Below are 20,819 nucleotides of genomic sequence, written 5' to 3' on the forward strand. Positions count from 1 at the left end.
AGCCCCATCCCCGAGCCCCCATTCCTGAGCCCCCATCCCCTTGCTCCCACCCCATCCCCAAGCCCCCAGCCCCACCCCCGAGCCCGCAGCCCCCCTCCCGGTGCCGCCGCCGCCCCCCACCCTGCGGCAGGCGCCGCCCCCTCCCCTCCCTTTCCCTTCCCTTTCCCTCCCCTCCCCTCCCGGCCCCTCCCGGCCCCCCCTCCCCGCTCGCCTTTGTGCAGCCGCCGCTCGCCGCCCGTCGCCGCCCGGCCCGGAGCAGCGGGGGGCGCCGGCCCCAGCCCCTCTCCCCCCCACCCCCGGCGAACTCAGGTGGGTCCGAGGGATGGGGGGCACATCCTCGCGCCCCCCAGCATCCCCCCAGCGCCTTTCGGCTGCCCGGCACCGCCTCGGGGGGGCAGCCGAGGGGGGCCGGGGCCGTGCCCCCGGGGATCGCTGTGCGCCACGGGGGAGCCGTCGGTGCCCGGGGCATCGCCGTGCGCCTCGGGCCCCCAGCATCCCCGGCCCGGCGGCTGCCATGGTAACGGTGGCACCGAGGTCCCCTCGTCCCCTCGTCGCCTGGATCCCGACCCCCCCCGCGGGGAGGATGCTCGGGCACGGCCGTGCCCACCGGAGAGCACCGCGGGCGCGCCCTGGCCGTGCGTCGCCTCCACCGGTGCTCGCCGGGCTCCGTGGGGATGGTGGGGACAGGGGAGGGGGCTCCCCCCCGCTGGCAGCGTTTGGGTTGTGTTTTTAAATATTTTAGTAACGCCGTGGTGGTGGTAAACAGCCGAGTGTTTTATCCTAGGAAGGCGTAGGGGAGAGGCAGAGCGTGGTGGAAGTAGTGCCTGGTGAAGGAACAGACGTCGGAGGCCGTGCGGTGGAACTCGGATCTGGCAGGGATATCGCCGTGGGAGGGAAAGTGGCAGGTGGTTTGTGGGGCCGTGAGTGAGCCGTGCAGCGTGGCAGGGCGGCCCCCTGGGAAAGCCGAGCGTGGATGAGGACCTGGAGCCATCCCCAGCACCCGGTTCTGCCAGCCTGCGGTGCTCGGAGGTGCCGCTGGTTCCCGCTGGGATTTCCAGTCCCAGGGGTGCTTTCGCTCCAAATGGAGATAGAGGTGGCTCCGGAGTGCCAGCAGGGTGCTGCGTTCAGAGGCAGCACGGGGTGGGGAGATGGGAGCGTGCGAGGGAAAGCTGCCAGCGCCGAGCGTGGCCGCGGCGGCGCCAGGCCACCTGTTGCAGCCTGCTCGCCGGGCGGCCAGCAAACGCCCCGTGCCCGCGGGACGTGGCGCTGCCCACGTCTTCCTCTCGTGAGGCCTGTCTTTCACGGCCCTGCTTTGGTTCTAGCTCCTTTCCTGAGGCTTGCGAGGAGTCGTGCTTCTGTCGGGAGGCGAGACTTGGTGGTGAGGACAGCTCGTGGCACGGTAAGCGGGGAGCTGTGTGCGTGGCCGTCCCTCTGTGTTTGCCTTTCAGGCTGTTTGCGTGTTTCCAGGCTGTAAAGGAGCCTCCAGGCCCTGCAGCTGTTGTGTACCCGAGCATGGGGAGGGCACCAGGGTGCACGGGGACATCCTGGGGGGGGGGCTGCGCCCCGGCTGCCCCTCATGGTGCTCGGCGGTGGTGGTTCCTGGTGGGAAGAGCATCCCGGAGCAGGTCACCCCGGAGAAAACACCCCTTATTCGATGCTCTGCTGATGGTGGGAGCATTGTGGACACATGGGAGCTTGGAATACTTCTCTTGGGTTGTTCTTGCGGTGCTTGGTGGCAACCTGGACTTCTCTCAGCCACCGGGAGCCACCAGGTCACCTCTGCCTCGACTCCCCGGCCTGGCGAGCGGAGCCTGGGCTCCAGCCGGGTGTGCCACGGCACCGGGCAGGGACATTTGCAAACGAGGTTTATGGCACTGCTGATCTAAGCAAACGAGGAGCCAGCAGGTGGGAGGAGGTGGCTGTTGCTCAGCTGGGGCTGAGGGCTTGCCCTGGTGCTGCCGGCAGCCATTAGCAGCCTCACGCACTGCCTGGAGGCTGCTCTCAAATGCAGGGCGAGCAGATCCTGCTGGGGGAACACCTCGGCGTCCTGGGGGCTGTGAGTGAGCCCCTAACAGGCACGTGGGTTTGTCCAGCAGTCCCTGATTCTTTGGGGCGAACCGCCCAGGGCTGGAAGAAACCCCCCAGGGGGCAAGTTGGGCACCGAGGTGTGGGTGATGGAGCACGGGGTGCGGGCAGAGCCTTGGTTTGCCGTGTTCAGTAATTCCCCGGGATTTTGTGAGCACCCAGCAGGTCATTGTGGGTCCCTGGGGGTCTGCATGAGGCTCCTTCAGCCAGAGCAGGGCTGAGGTTTGGGTTCCTGGGGCTCCTGGAGAGGGTTTTCTTTGAACATCCTCTGCCATGGGGCGGTGCCCCAGATGCACCAGGGATAACCTGATGTTAGTCGGCTCAGTTGTGTCTTCTACCTGGCCAGCCTTGGAATCAGCAGCAAATTCGGGAAGTGCCGTCCGTGTTGGAATGGTGGGGGCAGAAAATCCTCCTTCCCTCTCATTTGGGAGCGAGGCACAACAACAGGCACGTTAATAGCCAGATTGATGCTGACGTGAAATGGCAGAGGAGCAGAGCGACGCGGAGCTGGCCGTGTCCATTCACACATGCACGCTCCTCAGCGCTCCGGGCAACCGAGCGCTGCTGCCATGCTCTTGGGGGCTTTGCACGGAAACGGGAGATTTTAACTAGGTCTGATCTCCAGGAGGTGCCCTCGGGGCTCCTGACGGAAGGAGGCTGCCCAGCGTGAGGCTGTGATCGCTGAGACTTGACAGGGCTGATCTGTGCTAAACAATGGAGAGGGAGAGGGGGCTTCAAGATACAAAACCCTTATAAATTCACCTGCCTTGCTCTGGCACGATCTGCAGTGCTTCAGAGAGCTCATTAGGGGGGACCAGGTCCCTCTGCCTGGATTTCCCCCCTTTTCTCCCCCTGACACACACAGCCCACACACGGGCAGTGCCCAGACGATGTGCAGGGTGGCGAGGGGGGGCTCTCCAGAAGCAGGAGGCTGTGGGCAGTGGCTGTGCCCCGCATGGAGCGAGGCAGGCTGCTGGCAGGCTTGGCGAGGAGGCAGCAGGGTGGGGAAGCCTCTGGCCAGCCCCAGTGCCTGTGAGCTGCTCCCAGCCCTGGGAGCCTCTCCCCAGTCCTGAGTCCTCTTCCTGTCCCATCTGCATCCTTGTACACCACCAGGCTCTCCCCAGCCCCAAGCAGAGCCTCGCTGCTGCCAAAAGCTGCGGATGCCTCAGCCTGCAGAGCCCCAGCGAGCCCCCGGAGCACTGCTGGCCCCATAGGGGTGGGGATGAGGGATCGGAGGGGGGGGCAATATTTTGTTTTCCCCATTACAACTGCCAACTGGGCCAAGGCGGGAGGGCAGGAGAGCCCTGGGCACCGCTGCCCTGCTTCCTGTGCCGCTCTGCCTCCCCGCCTTGCAGCCGATCGCCGTTTTAAGGGGAAAAAAACATGTTTTGATTCAAGTCACGTGCCGAGCGCCGTGCTCCCCGGTCGCGGTGGTTTGCGCGGGCGCCTCGCTGCTTTGTTTGGCTGCTGCAAGCTTGGGGTCAGGTCAGGGGGGGATCCAGTGCCACGTGCTGGGGAGCGGGGCCGTGCAGCCGCCCCTTGTGCAGCCCCTGCTGCCTCTCTGCTGGAGCACAGCGGGGTTTGGCCACCAGCAGCAGCTCCGTGCCCCGGGCACTTCGGGCTGAAGGCAAACCCTGCATGGTGTTTGCTTTTCTCTCTTCACTTCAGCTTCACCAAAAAAAAAAAAAAAAGTGGGTGGGCCAGCTTGAAACAACCCCAAAAAGCTGTGACGTTTCACAAAGCATATGCTGCCTTGGAGGGGAAGCGGGCTCATCTGCACTCCGGAGCGCTGTGTTTGTTTTCCTGGCGAGGACACCGCCAGGCCCGCCGGTGAGCTCGCGCGGAGCTCGGTGTGAGCGCGCAGAAGTGTGCGAGCTGCACCAAGCGAGGCAGCAAAACAAAGAGCATATGTGTGCTGTGCGCTTGGCTTGGCGAGAAGCGCAGCTCGGCTGCGTGGAGCTCGGGAAGACAAAAAGTGAGCAGAGGGCTCACAACAGCGCCTGCACCTGGCCCCCGGCTCGGCACGGCACCTCGGTGCCAGGCTGCTTGGCACGGGCCACCCGGGCAGAAAATGGTTAAAGGATGTGTGATAAGGGCCGTAGGCAAATGTGCAAGCAGGAGTTACTGTATCGCCAGCTGTTGGGCTCTTTGTAGGCGTTTCTAAAACCTGGTAATTATCCAGCATTACGAGCCTCGGCGCGCGAGGGGGATTGTCTGGGCAGAGGCAGCCAGCGGCACGCTCCGGCAGCAGCACAGCCCTGCACAATGGTAGCAGCAGCTGCAGGCAGGGGAAATGAAAGCCTCCAGCGTTCAGATAAAGCACATTTGCCTCAAAATGACAGGACAACAGAAAAGGGAGGGGAGGATATGGATTATCATGGCAAGCGACTCGGTATGGCGAATAAAAATGGGGTTGTGGAAACGTGCTCCCCGCCTCGACGGGGCCAGGGGCTGCTCCCAAGGCGGGCAGGGCTGCTGGGGGTCCCGCAGGGCTCCTGGGGGTCCTCAAACAGGGAGATGGGGACCACAGAGGGTCCGGGGGACCCTGGTGCCCATGGAGCATGAGCTCCGTGGAGGGGCTGAAGGGATCCGCACCCGCCAGCTCACTGAATTCCTGCTGCGGAGGGCCCCTTCCTTATCGCAGCTCATCCAGCACGGCAGCTCAGCAGCGTGCGGTGCTATCGGAGCCGTGCAGCACCCTGATAACCCCGTCCTGCAGCGAGCCCTCCACGTGTCTGCCCGTGCCCCGCACCATGTATGGCCACCGTGCCCAGCTCCTTGCGCATGGAGCTGGCACCGGGCCCACCCCATTGCTGGCCCCAGCTCCGTGCCCCCAGCACACAGCCTGGTGGCCCCTCTCCGCTTAGCACCCGTGGGTGCCCCCCTGACACCCCCCAGCTACTCGATGGGAAGGAAGAGCGCAGTGAAGGCGCAATGCTGGGGGCTCGGTGACAGCCTGGCAGCCACAAAACGCAGACAAGAGCACGGGTGAGCGGCTGCAGGGAGGCAGGGCGAGACCTGCCTCGACCTCTCAGTCCCTTGGAGGAGCCACATCCATGGAGCTGAGGCCGTGGCAGCACCCAGGGGGGCAGGGTGCTGTCTTGGCAGCTCTGTTTTCTGAGCCCCTGCATGGTTGTGGATCCCCAGTGTCCCCCAGAGGTCTGGGGGCCGCGCTCAGCACCTCCTGGCCCCGCACAAGGCACAGCGAGTCGGTGCTGGTGAAGGGACGGGGACAGGCTGTGCCATCCGGCAGGACCCGGGTTATTTTTGGTCCCTCCGTGCTGCCCCCGCTGAGCGCGGGGAGCTGGGGGGCGAGCGCAGCCACGAGCGAGCTGTCAAGGGTCACCGGCCTCGTTGTAGGAAGGTAATTGCTATGCTAATTGGGGTAAATTAAAACACGCTCCGAGTGAAGGACGCGGTGGTGACCTTGATGGGGAGATCGCAGCCCCCGTGCTCGCCCCGTTGCGTGCGGCACAGCCTCGAGCTGGTGCTGACAGCTGTGCCACGAGCACCTCGGGGGGTCCTGCTCTGCCCCGGCAGCACGGTGGTTGCGCAAAATACAGCGCAGATCCACGGAAAATGACGGGCTGCCTGCCTGCTGCAGCCCTTCCCGGCACATCCTTCACCCCCCCCATGAGCCTCCGTGCCCTGGGGTCACCGGGACAGAGCCGTGGCACCAGGATTTGGGGCTGCCGCGTGTTTGCCCTTCTCCCCTGGTGGCAGGGGGGGGCTCAGCCCAAGGCTTCTCCCTTGCAGTTGGGCACGAGTTGCCTGCAGTCCTCCCATGTGCCCTGGTGCCCCATCTCCTGCAGGTGCTCATCCCACTCTCCCCTCTCTCGCAGCAGCCATGGACGCGGCGCTGATCGTCCTCTGCTCCCTGCTGGTGCCGGTGGCCGTGGCAGACGGTGGGTACCGGTGCCTCTGGGTGCCAGAAAACGCAGCAGAAACCTGCTGGGGCAAATGCTGGGGCAGAGGGGGGTGGTTTGGGGCAGCACAGAGCCCTGCCATGAGCAGGGAGGCTGGGATGGGTGCAGGGGCTGAGCCGGGAGGGTTGCTCCCCCCGCAGTGTGCTCGCCTCACACCCTTTGTGTGTTTTTATTTCCAGTGGGGACCCAGGAGAAGGAGGAAGACCCCTTTAACTACGGTGAGCATTGCCACGCCAGCAGGGATGTGCATGTGTGTGCCATGGGGAGCAGAAGATGCTGTCCCCCACCCTGAACCTGGCAGAAACGGGTCTCTCTGTCTCCTCCCGCAGATTACCAAAGCCTGAGGATCGGCGGGCTGGTGTTTGCCGTGGTGCTGTTCACCGTGGGCATCCTGCTTATCCTCAGTGAGCCGGGGAGCGGGGCTCGGGGGAGGGCTGGGGCAGCCGTGGGGAAAAACCATGGCCCAGTCCCACCTGGCCGTGCTGATGGGGTGTCTCTCCTCTCGCAGGCAGGAGGTGCAGGTGCAGTTTCAACCAGAAGCCCAGGTGAGTGAGGGCAGCGTCCCCCCTCAGAGAGGCTCTGCCCCACGTCCCAGGTGGGATGGGTGCCCCCTGCGAGCATCGCTCCGGGTGCCTGGTGCCCAGCACAGGCTCCCCGGGTGGGAAGGCAGCACTCTGTGCTCCCGGGCACCTTCCTCATGCCCCAGGGGACAGGCTGCCGGTCCCAGCCGCCCTCACTGTGCTCCTGTCCTTGCAGAGCCCCGGGGGATGAAGAGGCTCAGGCTGAGAACTTGATTGCCTCCAACGGTAAGGCTCCCGCTCCCTGCACTGCTGCCTGCTGCTGGCCGAGCACCCAGCCCTGGGCAGGGGGGATTTGTCCTCGGCCGGGCTCCGCAGCCCCTCTGCTCTTCCCTTTGCAGCAACGGGAGCACAGAAAGCAGAGAACTGAAGCGGAGCCATGCGGTGAGTCCCGGCCTAGGTGGGGGCACCGGGGCTGTCACAGCCTGGCTGTGCGTGGGGACGGCTGCAGGGCCCCCCCCTCTGCTCGGTGCAGCTCTGCATCCCCAGCACGGGGCTGGAGCTGGGGCAGGAAAAGGAAGCACCTGCCCGGATTTTCCCTAGCAGCACGTTTCCTTCCATTGTGCTCCCCCCCTGCCCAGCGGTTTTATTTGTAGGGCTTGCAGAGAGCTGGGAGCAACCCCCTGAGGGCATTTCGCCTCCTGCCTGCCCCAGGACCCTGCGGTCTGAGTTCCTCCGAGCTCCTGGGCTGGGGGCTGCTTTTGGAGAGGGGGCGAGCGGGGAGCCGGTGGTGGCAGCAGGCTGTGGGTCGCTGGTGGCTGTGGTGCTGCGGTGCCCTCACTCCCTGCTGTCCTCCCCACGCAGACCCAGCGACCCCAGGACAGGCACTCGGACTGCAGCCACCAACTGCCTGCCAGGAGCCTGACCCCACGGCACCGGGTCCCCCCGGGGAGCCGCGGCGCTGCTGTGCCCGTGTTCCCCCCCAACACCTGCCCAGCAGCTCTGTGCCCCCCAGCCTGGCCGAGCTCCCCCCGTCCCGTGCCTCCAGTGCTGTGTGACCTTCTGTAAGGTGCTCGTTGCCTCTAGGGCTCGTCGTTGCCGGTGTTGTGGTAGTGATTTCTCCTCACCTTTCTCGTGCTGTGAGTGTGATGGGGCTGGGGACGAGCAGGAGCTGTCCCCCAGCCCGTGTTCCCCCCGGTTTGCCTCTGGGAGCTGGGCTGCTCCCCCCCGCCCTGCCCCTGGCCACCTGCCCAGGGACCACCGAGGGGCCAAGCAGGCTCTTGGGGTTTGTGGAGCACCTCTGTGGTGCTGCAGAAATTCCCCTGCTCCCTCCAGAGCCCGGGCATGGGAGCTGCAGGGCACGGAGAGCCCCGGGGCCGTGCCTGGAGCCCGGAGCAGCGTGGGGACCAAGCCCCCTGTCCCCCTGCCCAGCCCAGGGGGGCTGCCGAGCGCTGGTGCGTGGTGATGCCAGCGCTGGGCACCATCCCCCTGGTGGAGCAGCCCAGCAGAGTTTTGGGGGCTTTTCCAGCCGTCTGTGGGCTGCGTTGGGAGCAGCAGGGAGCAGCCAGCCCCGCACGGTGCTGCTGCCCCGTGTTGAGGCTCAGCAATAATCCCGCAGGCACCCAGGGGCTCGGCTCTGCTGGGACGCCTCGGTGCTGGGCGTGAGGTGTGGGGGGAGCCTGGTGCAGCCCTGTCCCATCTGCTCAGCACCCCCTGTCCCTGGCCAGGACCACGCCGCCGGGGCAGGATTCTGCAGGGCTGCGGGTGGGCTTTGTCCCTCCGTGCTGTCACATCCCCTGGTGGCACCGGGGAGCAGGCTCCATCCCTGCAAGGCAGAGGGACCGTGTCCTGTGTACCTTGTCCCTTCCACCCCACCAACAGCCTCAGCTCCCCCCCGTCTCCGTGCTGCCCCCCAGCCGCAGCCCCCCCGTGCCCCCAGCCCCCAGTGTCGCTGTGTGCGTGTCCCGGTGTCGGTGTTGGAGTGCCCGTGGTGTCCGTGGCGTGCCGTCGGTGTGAACACGAAACAAAGCAACCCCCGTGGTGTGTGCAAACGGCCCTACCCCGGCTGCTGTGAGATAACCCCAGCTCCCCTCCTGCCCCCTGAGCAGGGGGGAGCGCCTGCTGCTGTGGGAAGGGACGGGCGTGTTGGCTGCCGTCAGTCGGGGGGGCGAGGAATAAAACTTGGTTTCTACCCGTGCCTGGCTGCGTGGTCTGCAGGGGGGAAAGGGGCACCCCTGGGGTGCAAGGGGCTGGGAAATGGGGTGCAGGGGGGTGGCGCTTGGGTTTCCTGTGGGTTTGGGCCAGCAGCCACACGGGCAGCATGGGGAGAAGGGCAGGGAGCAGCTCTGCCCGACCCCATGGGGCATGGAGAGCTGGGTCCCTTCCCACGCCATCTCCCGGTGCCACCAGCCTGGCTCCGGGGTGGGGGCAGTGGCACCAACCCCCCCTGGGCAGCACAGACAGGGCTTTGTGCTCGGGGCTGTCCCGGCCCCCTCGGTGCCGTGCTCTTTTCTGCAGCCTGCAGCACTTGGAACAATGGCCAGAGGCCGGGCGAAGGCAGCGCGTGAGCAGCGAGCCAGCCCCGAGGGATGCGGGCACAGAGCGCCCTTGTCCTGCCTGCTGGGCACTTCCCCCCGGGTGGGGCTCTGAGCCCAGCAGTGCCTCGGCTTCGTGGCACCAGGGATGCTCGCACGGCCCCACGTGCACCCTCCTGGGGCCTGGCTTCTCCCCAAGGTGTGCGGATGGGCTGGGGCTGGGGCGCTCCTCGCCAAGCAGCCCGGGCGCGTGACTCCTGCGCGCTGATTTTGGGAGGAGGGCAAACTGGATCCAGCTGCCTGCTGAGGGTCAGGGCTGGCCCAGCTGGAGAGGGGCTCAGCATCCTGGCACGGGCATGGCCGTGGTGCAGCCAGGCTGCCCAGGATGGCTCGGTGCTGGCTGGGGAGCGCTGACCCGGCTGCTGCGGGGACCTGGCCCGCCGGGCACGCTGCCCGCTCCTCCCCAGCAAAGCTCAGTCCCACCCAGCCCTTCCCTCTGCCCCGTGCTGGCTCTCACCTCCGCAGCAGGAGGGCATCCTGCTGGCCTGACGCTTGGAAAATGGGGCAGGGCAACGCTGCTCCCCTCCCGGCTGGCACAGGGACACCCCGGTCCTGGGCCGGCACCGTGGGCGCACCCCCTGCCTGCCCCCCTCCCCTCCTGGGCCTCCCTCCCCAGGGTGGGCGGGAGCCCCGTGCCTCCCCGCGTGACTGCGATAACCATTACACCGAGGCCGTTAATGTTTAATGAGCTTTGTCTCCCAATTAACGCGCTTCCCCCTGGGTGCCCGCTCCCAGAGCGAGAGGGCACGCCGACGCGATGGGTGACGGTAAGGGTGCTGGGGGCCGCGGGGGGGGCAGCACCCAGCCCGGCCACCCGGTGGGATCGGGCACCTCGCCGTGCGAGGAGAGGGGCTGGGCACTCCTGGTTTCAGGGCTGGGGGGGCTCTGGCTGAAAATTGGGGGAGATGTGGGGTGGGAGCCCCGGAGTCCCGCAGGATCGGCTTCCCAGGGGGATTTCTCTGGCCAAAGCGCTCCTCGCAGAGATGTGCCATCAGGTAAGGCGCCCTGCGTGGTGACACGCAGCCTTCAGGAGGATGAGGCTGGCGAGGAGGAAGGCTGCCAGAGAAGGTGGCAGCCCCAGGGGCTGCTCTGTGCTCCGGAGAGGTGCCGCTCACCGCCAAGCTGGGACCCTGAGCGCAGCTCACCCGGAGCTCGGGACTCGTGCACCCAGCAAATGCGTCCTGCGAACACACGGTGAGCTTCGAGTCCTCTTGGGGTGACACCAGGAATTTGGGAATCCTTGGCTGGCTCGGCTGGACCTGGAGGAAATCACAGAGCTCTTCCTCGCAGCCCTTGCTCCCCGTCCTTCCCACCTCACCTCCCCGTCCCGGTGCCCAGGCTCTGGCTCCCACTGGGCTCTCTCCTCTCTTCCAGAGCAAGCGCCCGAGCAGGGCCTGGACAGGTTCAGCTATGGTAAGTGCGAGCCGGGCAGCCGGGGGCTGCAGCCCCTCTCCCCCCTCCCCGGGCTGACCCCGCTGCTCTCCTCCCCCCCAGACTATGAGACCATCCGCAACGGGGGGCTGATCTTCGCCGTGGTGGCGTTTGTCATCGGGCTCCTCATCATCCTCAGTAAGTGCCTCGAGAGGGCTGGGCGCCCTCCTGGTGCTGCTCCCCTGCAGGGGACCCTCCCTCACCCCCCTCCACACCAGGGCCGGGGTCCCTCCGCAGCCCGAAACGCCTGGCAAGTTTCCATCGGGGCAGGTTCCCAACAGCAAGCGAGTTGGGAAGGAGACCACGAAAATATTTAGAGTTTCTCTGCCAGCGTCGCGGCTTTTGGGGGGGAAGGTCAGGAATTAAAAATAGCCGAGAAAACTCTGACATTCCCAGGGTGAGACAGCAGCTTTCCCAGAGCCCGCAGCTCCCCGGGGGATGGTGCCAGGCGTGTGGGTGCTGCGGGAGGCAGAGGGGCTGCCCGCAGGGGGCACAGCCGGGGGTCCCCACAGGGATGGCCCCAGGAGCAGCACCATGTGGTGGGGATTTGGGGAGGGGGAGCTGGGGCAGGGGCTGCAGCCACGAGAGGCCTCAGCTGCTCCTCTTGCCCCCAGGCCAGCGGTTCCACTGCGGAGGGAAGAAGAAGAGGAGGTGGGTCTGGTCTGGGGGCAGCCTCATCTCTCCTGCTGGCGGCACGGGTGGGGGGCTTGGCTCGCCCTCCCTGCATCCCGGCCGTGTTGCCTCTGTAACGCCTCTTCCCTTGCTTTTTGCTCCGCAGACAGGGAAACGAGGAGGACCTGTAGCTGCGGGTAGGTGGCAGGGGATGCTGCGGGCTGGCGGCCGGGCTCCCCGCGGCTGTGGGGGCCGGGGCGATGCTGGGAGCCCCACGGGGCTTCAAGGAAATGCCCTCGTGGGCGTCTGGCTTGGGAAGAGAGGAGCCAGGACACGCTGTGACCTCCTCACCCCTCTGGTTTCAGCGCTGCCACGATGCCGTGGAAGGCGAGCTTGGTCCGAGGCAGAGCTCGGAGCTGTCCTTGCCAAAGGCCACCCCTCGCCCCGCTCCAGTGCCTCCCTCCACCGCTCCCCTGCTGCCCCCGGATGCAAACTGCCCTCGTGCTTCCCCCTCCCTCCGACCCAGCGGGTGTTTGGTGGCTAATAAAGTTCCAGCCGAGAGAGGTTAAACTTTGTGCCCCCGGCGTTTCAGTCGCCCGCTCTCCTGGCCCTGCACCAAGGCCTCCTGCCCCGCGGGCACCTCCACCGTGGTGCGGCCCCGTGGCACGGAGCAGCAGCCTCTGGGCCTCCGTGGTTCGTGTTGGGTCACCGGGGGGGCTTTGAAGAGATGTCCCCGTTGTGTGGGGCGGGCGGTGGGTGCCCCAATCCTGCCCTTCTCATGGGGTGCCCACCCCGTGTGGTGCAGGCTGTGGGCACGAGGCTGTGAGGGGCTCAGGGGTGCTCGTTCTTCTCGGTGTGCATGGGCAGGGCACGGGCAGGGGGGGCGTTTCTGCCTCCGCAGCCCAAAAGCAAGCAAAGCCTGCGGCTGGGTGCTGAGGGGGGAATCTGGGTGCTGGGGAGAGCCGGGCACGGAGCGCAGCCGGCAGCACCCAGAGGTGCTGGGCGGCCAAGGGGGTGTGCTGCCCTCCTGCGGGGATGGGGGGGTGCCGCCCATCACCGGGCTGGGGCTTTGTCTGGGAGGTCCCCAGCACTTCCCCTATTTTATTTATTTTATTTTATTTTATTTTATTTTATTTTATTTTATTTTATTTTATTTTATTTTATTTTATTTTATTTTATTTTATTTTATTTTATTTTATTTTATTTTATTTTATTTTATTTTATTTTATTTTATTTTATAATTCTATTTTAAATTTATCTTATTTATCAAATACAATTTTCATAAATAAATGAATAAAACAATTAAGACAGAAATACATAATACATTTATTATATATAAAAACAGAATAAATAAATACATTATTAATATATTTATAATATGTAAAAATATAAATGACAAAATAAAATAAAAAATTGTATTTAACAAAATAATTTTCATTTCAACTTATTAAATAACATAAATAAATTAATGAATCAATAAACAAATTTTTATTCATCGAAAAGATAAATAAATAATTATATACTATTTATCATTATTTATTATTATAAATTAATAAATAATTTATTATAGAATGAAATAAAATAATTTTATTTCATTTAATTTCATTATTTCATTCCATTCCATTCCTTTATTTTATATTATTTTATTTATTTCACCGTATTTATTTTCTTATTTATTTTATCATTTATTTTATTTATTGCGCTTTATCTTACTATTTTGTTTTTAATTTACTTTATTTCCCTTTGTTTTATTTTATTTTATTTTTAAATGCAGCCCCTGGTGGGAGCAGGGCCCCCAAGGCTTTTGGCACACCAGGCACCCCCACGCTGCCGGGGGGGGGAACCTGGCTCACCTGGTTTGGTTGGGCTCCCATTGAGGTCAGACGCTGGCAGCAAAATAGGATTAGCCGGGGGGAGGTTATTAGACAAAATCCGTGCAATTTGTATAATCTGAGGTGCTTATTTAACACGGTAAGGAGATTATTTCGAAATGTAATTTTGATTTGACACTGACCCACTAATAAAGACCCGTGGCAGCCTCGCTCAGGAGGGGAGCGGCCCCCTTTTTATGGCACGGATGGGGCACAAGCCAAGGGCTGGCCCTGCCCGCCCCCTGCTCTGTGGCTGCGCCCCCCCCAAAAGAAGGAGCCAAGGGCGCAGAAGCCAGGAGGGCAGATGGCATGGGAGATGGACCCCATCCTCAGCAGGGGTCCTCGTGTCCTTCAGGGCTCCCCATTTTCCCCCATGTGTGGCCGTGGGGGGGCTCAGGGACACGCGTGCCCTTCAGGGTGCGTGTCCCCTGGCACCAGCCCCCCAGAAAGCCCCATACATCCGGCCCCTGCAGCTGGGGGGGCAGATTAATGGGATAGAAAAGCCGTGTCTGTCTTCCTGCGCGGGGGGATCTCCGTCTCGGCACCAGATGGCATTAATAGCATTATTCTGCACGGCTCAGCGCCACGCGTGCACGCACGCTTGCACAGCCCTTTGCACACCCGGCTGGGGGCTGTGCCAGCGGACACGGAGAGGGGTCCCCGGGGAGCTGCTGGGAACCAGGACCAGCAGAAAGGAAGGTGACATCCCCATCCCGGGGCAGGTGTCCTGCTAGCAGCCCCTGCCCGTGGGGTGGGCACACGGACGTGCACAGCCCCCAGGCCGGGGTGTCCACTCCCTGGCATGCACCTCTGAGGTCCTTCACTTTGGGCATTGGTGCCAGGAGCTAGAGGAGTGGCGAGGTCACAGGGGAAGGCCACCACGTCCCTGCTCAGCTGCTTTTCTCCCATTGCTGCCCCAGCAAAAGGCTCCTGCTCTCCCCTGGGCTGGGGCAGGGGAGCCACCACCCCCATCACGGTGCCCACGGGACTGGCCCCAGCCCTGGGGCTCAGCTGGGAGCTGCTGGCCTAGGCAAGGAAGCATTCAGCTTCTGCCCTGAACCAGGCAATCTTGGAGGATTTCTCTCACACTCCCTTGAGCCATTAATCTTCTCAGAGGAAATCTTTTCTGTGACACAAAGGGGATCGGGTAATAATACCGTGGGCAGCCGGAGTGCCCTTTTCCTCAGGGAAGGCGCCCAGGTGAGAAGGGCTGCCCCTGGGCACCGACTGTTCCCAGCCTCTGGATGGACAGGTACGAGGGAAAGGGGCTCCGACCAGCTCCTTTTGTGCTCCATCCACTGTAAATTCGAGGAGGAGAGGCACAAGGACAGGATGAGGACCAGCAGTCGGAGATGCTGGCTGCTCATCTCGCCCTGCCAGGAGCCTGCCAGCGCGGCTCTGCCATCTCCGCCATGCCAGGGACACGTTTGGCCTGGGAGGAAACGTGCAGCAAAATGTCTCCTCGTTAGTTAAAACAGGAGAGCAGCAAATGGTGACTAATGGAGCCAAAGAGGAGCACTTGACGACGTGGGGAGCTGGGGCCGGGCTGGCGGGGAGCCAGCCACATGCCTCCTTCTCCCTTTGTTCGGCTCTCGGAAAAGGCAGCGCATCCATCAATAGCAACGGAGCTGCCAAAGCAGCGGCGCTCCGCGGTCTTAAATTATCCTCCCAAGTGAAGTAAATAACATTTCGGCCCCCGTTTCCCTGTTGCACACGCCCCGGAGCAGCGGTTACGAGGAGTCACCGGGGGCGCCCTGTGCGCTCCGGGCACCCCGGGGTGGGCGCACGGGGAGCGGGGCTGGAGAGCCCGGGAGCATCCCCACGGGTCCGGGCCCTCCAGCTCCGTGCTCGGCTCGGCCGGGACGAGCCTCTCCGCTCTGCGACGCTAGGGGGAGGCAGAAGCCAAGGGAGCTGCGGGCAGGAGCCGGGCCGGGCCGGGGCCGGGCGCGGGGCCGAGCTCCGGGGGCCGGGAGTCGCGGCGCGGCGGTGCCCGGTGCCTGCTGCTGCGCCCCTGCCCCTGGGACGGGGCTGAAGATGGGGGCTGCAGCTGGATGTGGGCGATTTGGGGGGGCTGGAAGCACCCTCCTTTGGGCCGCTTTCCCCACCGCTCCTCTGTGTGCCAGCAGCTTTTTGTTCCCGGGGGAAGAAACGTGCCAAGGAACGCAGCCGGTGAGCTAAGAGGGTGCTGAGCTCAGGGCACCTTGCAGTCCCCGGGGTTCTGGGGCACGGGGGATTTGGGAGCTGAGTGTAAATGTGATCCAGACCCAGAGTAAAAAAGTTAGAGCCAGAAAAAGCTGCTTGGGCTAGAGCTGCTGTGGCAGCATCGCTCCGTGTGCTGGGGCAGAGGCAGAAGTGTTTGGGAGAGCCCCTGCTGTGCTCCGGGCTGAGTGGGGACAGTCCCTTCTCCTGAAGGGAGGAAATCCACCAGGGACCTGGACGTGTGCTGCTGTAATTTCCCGTGGGTTTTGTGGAGTTTGGGCCAGGGAAGTATTTTTATGGTGTGAGCATCACCTTTAGCTGTGCAGCGGCGCGTCCTGCTGGCTGTGGCAGGCTGCTCACTCTATGTTAGCAGCTGAGGGGAGCCTGACACACGTGTCCCGGTGTGTTGGTGCAGGTCGGAGCAGCCCAAACAATTCCTGCAGTGAATTTTATCCCTTCCTGATCCCAGCTGCACAAAGCCCATGACACTCCCAGCCAGCTTGCTAGCAGGATAGCGGCTCTCCGGGCTGAGCACTCATGCAAAGGAGATGCACAAAAGCTTCCTGTGAGCACTGAAACGTGGGAGCTGTGGGAAGTCCAACGTCCCTAAATGGTGGCTGCTGTGCATGGAGCTGGAGTCCCAGGTGTGGGCTCGTAGGAGCCAGCTCCAGGAGGGCCTGGCTGCCTGCCCTGCTGCCAGACCCGCGGGGCTGGTGCAGAGCACGTCTGGCGCGGGAGGCTGACAAATGGCCTCGGCTGCGCAATCGATGGAGGAGCACAAGGGCAGGAATGAACAGCACGGGCAGCTCGAGGGCTCGCCGTGGCTCCCCGAGTGTGACCCAGGGCTGGTGGTCTGCCCTGCTGGGCTCTCCTCGTCTCCTCCCGAGCTCCCTCTGGTCCTGCAGGCAGGTGCTGCCCTCCCCGGGAGGAAGGGGCTGTAGGCAGGGTGAGGTCAGTGCTCTCGGTGGGGGCTAGGAGTGATGGAAACCCCCTGGGGGGTGCTGAACAGCCAGGGGAGCTGATAACAAAGCACTGAGCGCATTCATTCCCCCTGCATGTGTGCCTCAGAGGGAGATCTGTGCGGTCCCATGGGTGCTGCACCAGCGAGCATCCTGCCAGCCCTGCACCCCTGCTTCGTTTGGTGCTCAGCACCTGGCCACGGTGTGCGGGCAGCAGGAGGCTCTGGCAGTTTTTGTAGCTGGAAGATTCCCATTAGCAGGCTTGGCTGTGCTGCCATCCCGCAGCAGCTGCTGGGGAGGGAAGGGGCAGATGCTTGGCATGTGGCTGGCACTCCCCAGAGCCTGGGACTTGCTCGTGGCCTTGGGAACGGGCCTGAATACCAATTTCCTTGCGAGGTGTCAGCTAACATCTGCGCACGGATGGAGCTGGCTGTTGACACCTCGCTTCCTGGAGGGGTGCGTGGGCGCAGGGTGGGCAGCACCCGGTGCTTCGTCACGTCTGGGGACGCTGGTGGCATGGCCCCAGCTGGGGATGAGCTGGCAGGGGGGGTGCACGTGCACGGGTGGGAGGGCTGCGCGCGGGGACACCCACGCACGGTGACAGAGATGCTGAGGCAGCCCAGAACGGCTGTGTAGGGGGTGGTGATGGAGCTCACAGCACCCAGGAAGGTGAAGCACTGCCTCGGGGGGGAGGAGGAGGAGGAGGAAGAGCTGTGGCATCAGGCCAGCCCTGCACGGTGTTCTCTTCCACCTCTGCTGTTGACTTCTTGGCACTGAGATCTGGGTAGGCTTTATCCTGCCCATCAATAAAACAAGGATGGGGAGAGTCTGGCTTTGGGGAGGGGAAGGGGGCTGTGGGGTAGGTGTGTGGGAGCCTCTGCCCTCCTGGCTCCTGTGTCCCTCCTGTGCAAAATGGCAGTGCAAGGGGCACCTTGGTGGCATGGTGAGGCTCTTCCAAATGACTCCCAGGTAGGAAGGACTCCAGTGAACTGGTGCAGGTTGGAAATGGCCGAGGAGTCACCTTTTTTCCTAGCTGTTTTTGCTGAGAGATGATGTCACGTTTTCAACTAAATTTAAACTTTTTTAGAAAGTGCTTTTTCTCTCATTCTTCTATTTGAAATCAGAATGCTTCAGTCTTTCTTTCTATTTTCCAACAAATTATGGTTGAAAAGGTTGCTTTGGAAAGCAAAGCAAAACCACTATAATCAGTTCAAGAAAAAGCATTCTGAGCTCCTCTAATGGTTCAGACAAATTGGTTTTGGTGTGACCAAGACTTGAGGAGTAAGATCCTAGGCTCGAATTAAGCCTTAGACAAACATACCCTAAAGTAAAGCATCGACTGGTGTTTGCTACCCGCTGGGTGGAGCGATGCTTGTGCCAGGAGGTCTGCTGGGCCCTGCAGGAGCAGCGAGGCAGGGCTGGTGTCACCTCATTTCTGTCCTGGGGCTGCAAAGAAGTTTCCAGGAGGCCCCGGGTGGAGTGGTGCTGCACAGCTCGGCTGTCCTGGGCACGGCACTGCGCACACAGCCGGCAGGAGCAGCTCTGGGGCTGGGGCACAGCTCCCCCGAGGGAGCAGCCTCCTTGGCACGGGTGAGGTCCGTGTTTGCAGAGGATGGCGAGCGTACCTGGCGCGCTCCAGGTTCGGCTTCCCGGAGTGTGCCCGGCCCCAGCCGCCTCCTCTCGACCCCCGTGCGCGCCCCCGGCCCCTGCCGGCAGCCGGGGGGAGCTGAGGAAGGCTGCGAGCGGGCACCCCCCGTGCACGAGGGCCCGGGGGCGAGCGGCGGGGCGCGGGGCGCGGGGGCGGGCAGTGCGCGCAGCCCGGCCCACCCGCCCGACGCCACTCGTCGGGAGAGGGGGGGGGGGAGGAGGAGGAGGAGGAGGAGGAGAGGAGGAGGAGGAGCGGCTGCGAGCTCGGCTCTGGGCATCTCAACCTGGCTGGCAGCGCGGCGGCAGGGAGCGCGGCACGCCGGGGGCACCGCACCGTCCGCAATTGCGCCGCACCCCGGGGCCATAGGTGCTCTTTATGGCATGTGGCTGGTAACTTTTTTCCTGCTCTACTCTTTGCCGAAAGGTACGTGGCGCCCGGCAGCGGGGACGCGGCGGGCTCCCCCCGGTGCCCTGCACCCCCCCGGTGCCCAGCACCCCCTCCGTGCGCCCCCACGGGGCTCCGGGGCCACGGGCGCGGCGCCCACCGCGGAGCGCTCCGGGGGTCCCGGCGGGGGGCTCGGGGTGCCGCCCGCCCCCCGGGGGTCCCAGGGGCTCTGGGAGCCGAGCCCGAGCCCCCAGCGGTGCCGGAGCCCCCCGGGGTGCGGGCTGCCCGCTGCCCCGACGGGACCTGCCGGGGCTGGCGGCGGTACTTTGGAGAGCTTTGTTCTGGTGTCCCCGCTTTTCCGGGACTACTTAGAGCGATATCCTAATCCCATAAGACAGGCTAAACCCAGCGATGCTTTAAAAACCCCATCCTTTCCTCCAGGAGGGCTGTGTGAAGTGCAGCCCGGTGGTTTGGTATAAATCAGATCGGGTGGGAAAAAAAAAAATAAAATCATGAAACAAGTGTGACGAGGAGATGCACACTTAAAGATTAGGGATTAAATTAAAGTTGGAGATTGAGTGAAGGCTACCCGAATCTATGGAGGTAATACTCTAAACCAAGTCTCTGCTATGGATGCAATTAAAAAAGAAAGCCAAGGAGCTGCACGTAACATGCATAGTTAAATCACAGGGCGTTTGTTACAACAATCAATCGATGTTACATAAAGGAATTGCCCATTTCCAATTCCGTGGGAATTTTTAATTATGTCCCTATAATAAATTACCTCTTTGTGCATCACCCGATCCGCAGACGTAGCGATGAAAGTGCCCACCTTTTGGAAAATTGTGTGCTCAGAGGATGTAAGATGACATTTGCCCTAATTATCTTTTTTGACATTTGAGAACAGCAAAGGGGGAATTTTAGGCAATGAGGAAAGAGAAATAAAAGGGAACCGAGCTGGCTCCTTAGATGAGACTTCTCTTGCTGTCTATTGAATTACACATCTATCTTAATGCTAATCCAATGAAAAATATTTACCAAGGTTTAATAGGGCATCCTGTCCAGTGGCATGGTGATGATCAATTATTCCATCAATTATTAATTATGGAATAGCTGCTTTATTAGAGCTGGACTAAAACTGCATTTGGGAGCTTTAACCAAAATCGCTTTTGTTTAGGATCTGCTGAGCTGAACGTGCCAGCGTCTGCTTTGCTTACATTTGCATTTTTACTGTGCTAAAAGGAAAAAAAAAAAAAACAACCAGCATCAAAACCGGAAACAAATAGCCATCGAGGACACCACAGTTCCCCTACCTCCACCCCCAGTAGTCAAAATAATAACGAGCTGCACCAGGTTTATTGCTTTTGCATGTTTTGAGCCCCAGCTTCTTTGGAAAAAGGCTCTCTTCCCACAGAGCTATCTCTTCTGAGAAGAGCAAATTAAAAGCCTCCATTAGCACAAGTCCTTGTGGCCTCATTTTCTCTTTTTTTTTTTTTTTTTTTTTTTTTGAGAAATAAAACGTATCTTCACTATCGAGCCGTCTTGGTGATGGAAAGTGTTAAAGTGAAATGGTTCCAAAGAGAGGACAGCAATACAATGGAAGTTTCATTATAATAATAGGATTAAAAAAATGAATTGCTTAATGCACGATAAACCTTTCAGATACTTAATATTTCTGGGCATCGAAGCACAACCTTTTAATATGTTCCTGCTGTAGAACAAGAGCTCGAGTAGAAACTAAAAGCAAATAAACATTTGATCCAGGGGACCACTGAAGTTTAGAAATCTCTGAATGAGCTCTATCTGCTTATTTCTCCCTTGCTCATAAAAGAAAAAAAAAAAAGGTGCTTGGCAAGCAAACGAGCAGGGAGTTGAGCAGAAAGAAGGTCTGGTGGCGTGAGTGTGAGCAGCCGCACCGAGGAGGAGGGGATGCGAGTGGCGAGCAGTGTGATGAAGAGCACAGTGGTCAAAACTGAGAGGCTTTGAGCTGGGAAAGCATCTCCCTGCGTGTTCTTGCTGGGTCTCTCTGCCTGCTGATTTATATTGGCATGATATTTACATTATGTTCCTGTATTGGGTGCAGTGAACTATGCAGCTTGCATTTTTTAATCTCTCCCCATCTCGGCCCCCCAGCGTGGCACAGCGCTCGTTTCTCTGAAATGAAACATGGAAACCTCATTAAATGCACAGAGGAGAAGGCTGCAGCACTGAGCTCCTCGCCATGCCCGGCGTGCGTTTAGCCCGCGGATAGCCAACATTTCCCAGCACAAGGAGCCACGATGGCAACTTGCCCGGAGCCCTTACCTGCACCCGGCGTAGGTTTAGGGCTGCTCCCGCTTTTGGATGAGAAAACCGAAATAGGCAACCCTATATTTCTTGGTGCGTTTGCTCTCCGGAGGAATAGAGACTGCCTCGCTCGGGTTGCGAGTGCCAGGGACGTGCTACCGAGCAGCCCTTGCCGGAGACGGAGGCTGGCTGGGAGCTGCAGGCTTAGGGCTGGGCAGCGACGGCGCGGGGCGCGTTGTGCTGCAGCGCCCGCGGTCCTGCCCATATGGTCCGAGGTGGAGGGATGAGGAGCGCGCTGTCCTCGTT

General features: G+C 61.6%; 3 protein-coding genes across 14 annotated transcripts in view; all 3 read left to right on the forward strand.

Annotated features, from left to right (window-relative positions):
- The first annotated feature begins 220 nt into the window (after positions 1–220).
- LOC309886742 (FXYD domain-containing ion transport regulator 6-like) lies at positions 221–8,720 on the forward strand. Of its 9 annotated transcripts, none has more exons than XM_082777905.1 (9): positions 292–309; positions 1,323–1,399; positions 5,928–5,990; positions 6,191–6,229; positions 6,341–6,415; positions 6,520–6,556; positions 6,768–6,817; positions 6,931–6,973; positions 7,394–8,720. In XM_082777905.1, exons 3-8 carry the CDS (start codon positions 5,933–5,935, stop codon positions 6,957–6,959), a joined length of 288 nt encoding a protein of 95 aa, XP_082634031.1. In that variant the 5' UTR covers positions 292–309; positions 1,323–1,399; positions 5,928–5,932; the 3' UTR covers positions 6,960–6,973; positions 7,394–8,720. The 9 variants fall into 9 exon arrangements, with proteins under 9 accessions (XP_082634032.1, XP_082634034.1, XP_082634031.1 ...); XM_082777904.1 differs by lacking the exon at positions 292–309 and adding an exon at positions 785–905; XM_082777907.1 differs by lacking the exon at positions 292–309 and adding an exon at positions 785–905 and having other exon boundaries at positions 5,931–5,990.
- A 1,123-nt stretch (positions 8,721–9,843) lies between these two features.
- Positions 9,844–11,736, forward strand: FXYD2 (FXYD domain containing ion transport regulator 2). Of its 2 annotated transcripts, none has more exons than XM_082777911.1 (6): positions 9,844–9,890; positions 10,498–10,536; positions 10,618–10,692; positions 11,169–11,205; positions 11,333–11,363; positions 11,532–11,736. In XM_082777911.1, the coding sequence occupies exons 1-5, from the start codon at positions 9,881–9,883 to the stop codon at positions 11,355–11,357; spliced, it is 186 nt and encodes a 61-aa protein (XP_082634037.1). In that variant the 5' UTR covers positions 9,844–9,880; the 3' UTR covers positions 11,358–11,363; positions 11,532–11,736. The 2 variants fall into 2 exon arrangements, with proteins under 2 accessions (XP_082634037.1, XP_082634036.1); XM_082777910.1 differs by lacking the exon at positions 9,844–9,890 and adding an exon at positions 10,037–10,317 and having other exon boundaries at positions 10,414–10,536.
- A 6,423-nt stretch (positions 11,737–18,159) lies between these two features.
- Positions 18,160–20,819, forward strand: part of DSCAML1 (DS cell adhesion molecule like 1) — a 95,156-nt gene continuing 92,496 nt past the window's right edge. For all 3 annotated transcript variants that reach the window (XR_014318965.1, XM_082777844.1, XM_082777846.1), the window contains exon 1: positions 18,160–18,266. Coding sequence is in view for 2 of the 3 variants with exons in the window: in XM_082777844.1 (XP_082633970.1) it covers positions 18,224–18,266 (43 nt within the window). In the remaining variant the exon portion in view is untranslated. The remainder of the gene's footprint in view (positions 18,267–20,819) is intronic.

Source organism: Aythya marila (genome assembly GCF_965140915.1).
Source record: "Aythya marila genome assembly, chromosome: 23".
Classification (NCBI taxonomy): domain Eukaryota; kingdom Metazoa; phylum Chordata; class Aves; order Anseriformes; family Anatidae; genus Aythya; species Aythya marila.